At 37.1% G+C, this 8,655-nt stretch overlaps 1 protein-coding gene across 1 annotated transcript; it reads left to right on the top strand.

Moving 5' to 3' along the window:
- Positions 1-1,392: 1,392 nt before the first annotated feature.
- On the top strand, positions 1,393-4,625 carry LOC143744183 (L-threonyl-[L-threonyl-carrier protein] 4-chlorinase). The gene is made up of 8 exons (XM_077235590.1): positions 1,393-1,503; positions 1,633-1,679; positions 2,024-2,267; positions 2,649-2,892; positions 2,976-3,067; positions 3,145-3,284; positions 3,982-4,086; positions 4,176-4,625. Exons 3-8 carry the CDS (start codon positions 2,138-2,140, stop codon positions 4,257-4,259), a joined length of 795 nt encoding a protein of 264 aa, XP_077091705.1. The 5' UTR covers positions 1,393-1,503; positions 1,633-1,679; positions 2,024-2,137; the 3' UTR covers positions 4,260-4,625.
- Positions 4,626-8,655: the final 4,030 nt, after the last annotated feature.

Below are 8,655 nucleotides of genomic sequence, written 5' to 3'. Positions count from 1 at the left end.
AAGTTAAAAGTGTAGAATAGTAAATCTATAATGAAAAAGAAAACGAATATGAATGATGATTCATTTAAATTAAATGTGGTTGTCTCTCAGTAATGCGCATACCTGCTCTTGCACCTGTTATATACAGTTCAGTCAGAATGAATGGCACCCCTGGTAAATAAGATCAAAAATGCCTGTAAAAAATAAATCTGCATTGTTTATCCTTTTGATCTTTCATTTAAAAAAAATGCAAAAATCTAATCTTTCATTGAAGTAAAATAATTAAAAGTGTGTGGGGGGGGGGGGGGGGGTCACATTATGAAATACATGTTTTTCTCTAAAACACGTTGGCCATAATTATTGGCACCCCTAGAATTTTTTACGAGTAAAATATCTCTGAAGTATATTCCCATTCATATTTACCTTTGTTTAGCACACCAGGGTAGGAACATGAAATGGTCTAGCTATGACTTCTTGTTTCACAGGAGTTTAAATAAACAATGCAGATTTATTTTTTACAGCCTTTTTTGATCATATTTACCAGGGGTGCCATTAACTGTAGGTCAGGTATTGTTATTGTTTGTTTGTTTGTTTGTTTGTATTTTTTAAGATTATAACCAATTAAAATTTGTCCCTTAGAATTACTTTGAAATGTTCAACTATATTGTTTCAATAAAATACACATTAACAATATAAATTATTTTGCCCCCCAAATTCTTTAGACAACACACATATATATATATATATATATATATATATATATATATATATATATATATATATATATATATATATATATATATATATATATATATATATATATTAGTTGCACATCATTATTAGAGAGAAAAAAACAAACAAAAAATGCTATAAATGTCATCACATGTAATAAAATGGATTTTTTTTTATTAGAAATATGTACAAATATAAATATTTTTTTATTTTAATAAAATGTTTAAGCCATTATTTTGTTCACCTTTAGACAAAGTCAGGGTATGTAAGGATGATTTGAATGGATAAAAACATGTAAATAGTTTAATATATAGTACAATATTTACAAAATAACTATGTGTATGGGATGTATAGTCTCTAAGTGTTCATTTTTGAATAAATGATTTACCTTTACCACAATGTTGACCAATAGGTGACAAGGTCACGTTCAGCACGTGCTGAGAGATGACAGCTTTCTGTTGCGTTTTGATGATTAAGTAAAATCCAGTGGCAGATACACACAAATAATTACTCACAAAAGGAAATGCTCTTACCTTGAAATTTCCAGTATCATCAGCAGTACATATTGCAACATATACTGCATTCAATGTTTACACACCCTAGGATATTTAGGATATTTAAAAAAGGATGCTAAAAATATGCCCTCTTTTCTTCTCTGGAATCTTAACAGGTATGTATGATGTTGTAATGGAGGAGGAGCCTAATTCTCAAATGATTATAAATATTCACCATTTGATGGTCAAGAGCACAACACCTCAGGAAGAAACAGCCTGAACAGCAGAGAAGAAGCAGGTATTGCTGATCTTTATTTCATGCATGGCTGTTAAATTACATTACTTCTGTAATTTTTTCATTTGTTTTATAGGTTTGAGTGTGTTTATTTGTTCATTTTTATTATTATTATTATTTTCATCTTTGCAGCTTGCACAAAGACTCAGCAGAACGAAACCAACAGCTTTCAGACTCAGGTGTGTGTTTCTGGTTGTTGCCAAACTCTGTGAACTTTAGCAATGAAAATGAGTGTACTAGACAGATGGCTATAGATGCCAGCATTTAACTGCTAGCTGTGACTCACCTCCACCCTTATGTGCTTAAGAGTAAGCTGTTCTCCCCATTTAATTGCCCATGGACCATTGCTTCCAGGCACCATAGGACTCTCTGTCCCAGCATAAATAACCCTGCATAAATTTGCCATGAATAAATGAGGAGGTGTAAGGCCAAGACAAGGAGGTTTTCAGAGGTCAAAAAAGGAAATGCCAGACTGAGCATGGACCCAAAGTTTAATTTCCATCTTTGTGTCTCTGTACCACAGGTTATAAAAACAGGTTCTCTCTCCCTGTGGAGTTTGCACCGCTGAGATTAAGCCAAGCTCTTGAGAAAGCTAGAGACGAAGCAAACAAGCGGAAGTTTCCCTGCCTTTTCAGACATGAACAGAGACGCAGCAGAGCTTCAGGCCCAGTACAAGCAGCGCGGGTATCTGTCGGCTCTTCCCATCCTGAGTCCAGAAGAGCTTCAGCGGGCCCGGGATGCCTTCGCTGAGCTGGAGAGAAAGCATGGTGAGGTTCGGTATTATTGATCTGCCTGCATTGACACCATTAAATGAGAACTGAACCGAGCTGAACAATGCCATCACGGTTTCTCCAGAGCGAATATATGTATAAATGATGAACTAAATTAATAACTTTTTTACAACAAAAATGAACCATCACTGAACTTACTTAAGCTGGACTGTGACGCTATTTTCTTCTAGAAACAAACTTTGTTGCATTATATTCCTGTTATCACTGTAAAGCTGCTTTGAAACAATCTGTATTGTAAAAAGCGCTACATAAATGAAGGTGACTTGACCTTACTTGACTTCAGTGGAACTTCTGCATTCCTGTTGTTGGCTTGGACTCGAGGTTTGGATTTGAAATAACCCAGGTATTCTTTTACAGGAGAAGATTACACTGCTTACAACCTTCATAACATCCACAAGGATAATGACTGGGTGATGGCCCTCGCCAAACACCCTCGGCTTCTTGAGGTGGTCACTGCAGTTCTGGGGCCAGACGTCATTCTGCTTGACTCCAGATTCATTTGTAAATATCCAGTGAGGAAGCCAGAAAGCAATGGCGTCATCCAATTGAGCAGTGATAAGATGGAAGGATTGCCGTTTGTGGCCTGGCACCAGGACATGACGTAAGCACCATTCCACAAAATCTAATGGTGTTTTTATTTGTTTGTTTTCTATTGGCTCAGCTTCCTCATATTTTGGTCTTTAGGTACTGGGGTTTTGATGGAGGCCCCGTTCTGTCTGTATGGCTTGCCCTTGATGACTCACTTGAGGACAATGGAGCACTACAAGTTATTCCAGGTACAAACACTGCTCCATGTGCCTCTATGTCTGGTTTGTAATGGGAAGTGTCTAAATTGTCCTTATTTATCCAACAGGTAGTCACCACTCCGGTCTTCTGCCCCATCACCAATCAAAACGATCTGGGAACATGCTGAGTGTCAATCAGGAGATCCCAGAGGAGCTGGTGAAGTCAGAGAATGCCCTCTTATGCCCCCTTCAAGCTGGTCAGATGTCTGTGAGTGTGAATATGTATTTCCCTGGCATTTCTTTAATGTACGAAAAAACAATATGCAGTGACAGAATGCAGGTACACTACCCGTCAAGGTTACACTTTATTTCGATAGCCCACTTTAGACACTTTACTAACTATAATTTGCAACTACATGTCAACTACCAGAGTATTAGGAGTCGACTGTTAGGTTAGGGTTCGGGTTAGTAGAATAAGTTTACATGTAGTTGCATAGTTACTTGTAGTCAGTAGAATATCTGAATTGGACCATTGAAATAAAGTATCCTAGTCAAAATTTTGGCCATTACACACTGACCAAAAGAAATCAAAACAATCTTATCCACCTCATTTTTCGACGTAGAAGTAAGCTATTTTCTGCAAATATGTGAGCATTCTGATTCATTAGCCGCTGTAAATAACTAGAAGAATAGCAGTAATGCAGTAAATGGTAAAACTGTTTGCGCTCCAAACCAGTGTGTTTATAATTACAACAATACTTTAAAATAACATGGTAAGAAAAACCAGTTTGAAATATCAAGCAGCAAAATGAGCTGTTTAAAAATAACTAGAAGTATGATTGAGACCAGAACCCAGACTCGTTCAATATACAAATAGCTGCTATTATGTTAAAAAATAAGGTGGATGTCTGAGTTTAATTAAGCATTTTCCAAGCATTCATTGACTGAATTCTGTTCCCACACAGGTCCATGATGGACTTCTGGTTCATGCCAGTGATCCCAACACCTCTAATAGGAGACGCTGTGGCTACGTCATCCGATATGTCCCTACATGTGCTTATCCAATCCAGGTAAAAATCCCTCTCAGTTTACAAAATCATGTCGTCATAGATATTTACAGTAGCAGTAAATATCATAAATATGTGTGCTTTCCTGACAGGACCCTGAGCGGCCCAGGAGTTTTCCTGACACAGTGCTGGTCAGCGGTTTGGACAAATACAACCATTTCTCCTCCAAACTGTGACCGGCTTATACTGAGCTCTTTATTTAAGACATTGGTGCTTTGGCTATAGGAACTAATTCGTTTCTAACAGTGTGTGTCCCCTCGAATGAAACATAGTATTTTTGGCTCTTATTTATTATTATTTGTAATATTAACAATAGTTGAGAATCAAAGTATAAAGTTAAATATTTTTCTATGCAATATTTACTTTGTTATAGCACTACAATTATTCAAACTTTGCGTATGTATCTTTATGTATGTATGTCTCTTTCAGGCTTTTTAGGAAATCATATGTCATGGGATTTTAAACTTATGTGTCCTTTAACAGAACTGTCAGATTCTGAACATAGAAATGATCTGAAATGCTCAATAAATTGTTCAATATTACCTTTGGATGTTTTAAGTCATTTACAACATATTCAACAAAGCTTTGGCAAAAATCACAACACACAAACTTAAGTATTCCACACGTGGTATCAGACCAACAGATGCCTCGCTCAGTAAAATATGATTAAAATCATACAGTGTACTGTCTAAGGTTTTTACCAGTACTATCCACAGAGAAAGTGGAATCTGGCATGCTAATGTTGGTCCAGGCTGTATATAGAAATGGTCTGTGTCCAGTGGCAGTGTTCCTGTGGCTGTTGATGCAATATGTCATTTGAACCTTGGTCTGGTTTTAGTAAGACCGATACAAAATAAAGACAAAAAAATATTTAAAATAAAGAAGAGAAAGGAAAGAGCAGCAACAATACCACATATATGCAGTCATGATCTTGTTATAGTCTTGGTCTTGAAACCTCTATAGACACATGACATGGGCCCGCATGGGCGTACATTTCATCTAACAGTAGGCGGGACAATAAACAAAAAAGCACTAAGGGGACACTAATAATAACCAAAATTGTACTACTTACACAAAGGCTCATCAAGATGTTTAAATATGAGTTAGATTCATAGGTTCACCATGCTGTCACATTATAATTATTAAATTATCTTGTGTCCTCCACATACAGTAGTATTTTAGGTTTTGTCGGGGACAGACAAGTCTTCTAATCTGACACTTAACATCACATTGAGCAAATCCCAACACAACGGTAGATCTACAATATTAGCCTAATATCAGTTTACACATAGGCTTATTGCTAGTTAGTTGTAGTGGGTAACTTACTATCCAACAAGCTACTGTAATAAACAAGCTAGCAAACAAGCTAGGTAACATTATAATCGCTGACATAGCGGACTCATGGAAAAAGAAATTGGATATCATCTTTTTTTTTTTTGTCATGACTAATTTATTAAAGACACAGCATCATCTGTATTAAAGAGAAAACAATCACTTCATCCGGTGATTAAAGTGAATAAGATCCATGAGAACTTGTTTCTCTCTCCCACCGGACTCAAAATGTTTCTGAACACAAATTTTTTGTATTGTTTTACTACAGTACGTACACAATTATTTTATGTATATATTATTTATATAGTATATAGCATGGTTTTTAATTATATTTTTAATGATACTTTTAGGGGGGGGGGACAACCATCAACTGACCCAAACCCCCCACGATTTCAGCCTATGCCCGTATGCAGAAAACTTCTCAGATATGCTCTTAAGAATAGTCTTACGCTATGACTTAAATGTCAAAAAAATATGTATAATTTTATAAAGAAGCTAAAAGCAACTTTCAGTAAAGCCTAAGACTGATTCATAAGTGCTGACTTAAGCGTTGTGAACTAAGGACTACAATGATGTCAACCCAAAATGGCTGCATCAACCACTGAATCAGCCAATAGTGATTCTGCAAGTCACAGCAGCATGACACAAGTCATTTCATGTATTATAATAAAATCATTTAATTAAGACACTAAAACTTTAATATTTATGTCTCCTCATTTGCAGTTAGAGCAATGATGCAAACATGAGTTCCATCAATGTCTCCAACAACTCGAGGAAGCTTGCAATCCTCATTATAGTGGCTTGCTTTTGGCACATGGTTTGAAGATCAGTTGGAAAGTCAATGAACTGCCATACAGTAGTGGCCAAAAGTGATGTGCAGCCTAGGAAAATGTACATAATAACACTTTATTCAAATATGATTAAAAATGTGTTGGGAAGTTCGGAGTCAATTTTTTTATTTGTGATAATGCAATGAAACATGCCAAATCATGCAAAGAAATTATGAACACATGCAAAAACAAGATAGAACCAGAGAAATATTAATAACTGAGTATGTTGTTGTCAATGTATTCTTTTTCCCATTCGTTTTTTTTTTAATCCATAGTTTGCCTTTTTTGCCAAATAATTTTGTCAGATAAATACCTTCACTAACTTTAGTGTGTTGTTCTTAAACATTTTAAATATTTTCCTCTAAGCACTGCTGCATTCTTCCAGTCGACCAAAAATGCTTTCATTACTACAGTCAGAGCATTGATTTGTAGAGTGGGAGAAGTTATTACATTTCTTACAAGGTACAAAAAGAATACCATTACGATCAAAATGTTATCGTTTCATCAACTCCCTGTCATAATTTAACTCCAATACATTATGTCTTTGATGGAAAGAGTGGTCTCCTCCTCTCTGCTGCCATCTTGTTACTCTTAACTAGGTTAGGACACCTCACCAGCACTATTAAATAATTTAGGAGCTGAGACCTAGTCTTAACACTTACGAACCTTTATAAATCACACATATTCTGAAATCTAGGAATAAGAGTAAAATTACGTCATTCTTAGAATTTTGACTCACTTAAGACTCTGAGAAGCTTTATACATACTTTATACATGGATTTGTGATTTTGCATTGGCAAGAAATGTTGGAAACCAGCAGCAGTTTCTTAGTTTTCTATTGCTTCATGATCACGTGAAGCAGTCAATATTTCCTGAGTGTTGTAACACGGAGTGAGACAGTTGCCAGTTTGACCAGTCAGAAAATAGTTGTGATGTCATCAAAATCATTAATCAACATTCACCTTTCCATCAGAAGAAGTGGCATGTGACTGACCAACAATGTTGATTTTATAACCTGATTTTCAGCAAAGATAGTAAAAAAATGTATCAAGATAATTTTTTGCCTATAGCAATCTTTGAAATGTAGCTATAGATACAATTATTTGACTTTCATAACCTAAAGTAGCCAGGTTGCTTTGTCACTTTAAATTCACTTTTGATTATTCTTTGTTTTACAATAAAGTTATTGTGTAAATTAGATAGCGTGGATCTTATTTCAGCAGATTTGCTCTCATTGTTACATCTATCCTCAGCTAGTGTTACAACAGTAGTATGTTGTAACAATGGAACTCTTTGTGTTTGACATTAACTCACAAAATATGTGATTGTGACAAATGTGGCTATCATGTTTCAAAGTTTAAGAGATAAAGCACAAACAACCACTGAGTTACTGATGCTCAAATAAAAAGTGTTATTTCCATCCCCGGTTTCCCCTATTTATTTATTTATTTATGTATTTAGTCATTATCACTGTGATAAGCACAAAAAAAATTCAATCATTACTTATTAAAAAAATAAAAACCTTCAAGGTACATTTCAAACAACTAATGTCCTATAGATTGTGGATCTCTTACCTAGTTCCCTTTCAGTCGATAACGTCAGATGTAGTCGACGTCAACTGAATTGGGATCTCGCTAGAGAGCCTATCCTCTTCGAGTACTATTGAACGAGCCAATGTAATTGGCGTGCGTGATTCGCATCACACACTCCGCCCCCGCAGCGCGGGTATAAATACGGAAGTGGATGCACGCACTAGTTGCCTTTCGCTTCGGAGCCGATGGTTTGATGTCTCTGAGAGTGCTGTTGTCTACAACGAGCGAGTGTGTCGGTGTTCTTCAGGAAGACTCTCCCAGTGCTGGTGTTCTACAGCGCGAGTGCAGCGGTGATCGCGAGCTTTGAGCTCTGAACTGCTGTTTTAACCGCAACAAATTTCTAAATGTTTGTGTGTGTTGATGGCTGGTTCATAGGGCGGAAAAGTGAGTGCTTTATTGTTCCAGTTCTCTGTTCAGTGTTGCCGCGGTCATTCCCCTGTGTGCTCCGGCACTGGTGACGGTCCTATTTTCTGGAAGAGCAACACGGGTGCGTTTGCGTCTTTTTCAAGATGTCATTCCGCCCGTGCGTTTCTGGGTGCGGTCGTTCCCTGTCTCTCTCTGATGGTCACAACTGTTGTGTCACGTGTTTGGGCTTACAGCACGCTGAGACAGCTTTTGTGGACAGCTCATGTTTTCACTGTGGGAACATGACTGTCGCAGTGGACTGGGGGATAGTGTTGGATCCCAGTCCTCCCTTCCACTGCAACCACTGGAGCCTCCTGTGTTGTCTGCTGGTCCATCTGTAATGGGTGGGCCAGCGGTTTCACTCGGGGCTCCCCTGGAGGACAGGACGCCGATTGCAGCATCGGAGGGTGAGC

Source organism: Siphateles boraxobius, unplaced genomic scaffold, assembly GCF_051911475.1.
Source record: "Siphateles boraxobius isolate OS27281-9 unplaced genomic scaffold, OSU_SipBor_1 2, whole genome shotgun sequence".
Classification (NCBI taxonomy): domain Eukaryota; kingdom Metazoa; phylum Chordata; class Actinopteri; order Cypriniformes; family Leuciscidae; genus Siphateles; species Siphateles boraxobius.
Note: the sequence above shows the minus strand (reverse complement) of the source record. Positions and strands in the feature narration are given on the sequence as shown.

Coding starts and splice junctions, on each gene's coding strand:
- LOC143744183 (XM_077235590.1), top strand. CDS start 2,138: ATGAACAGAGACGCAGCAGAGCTTCAGGCCCAGTACAAGCAGCGCGGG. Junction 2,268..2,648: donor TGAGCTGGAGAGAAAGCATG/GTGAGGTTCGGT, acceptor ATTCTTTTACAG/GAGAAGATTACACTGCTTAC. Junction 2,893..2,975: donor GCCTGGCACCAGGACATGAC/GTAAGCACCATT, acceptor TTTGGTCTTTAG/GTACTGGGGTTTTGATGGAG.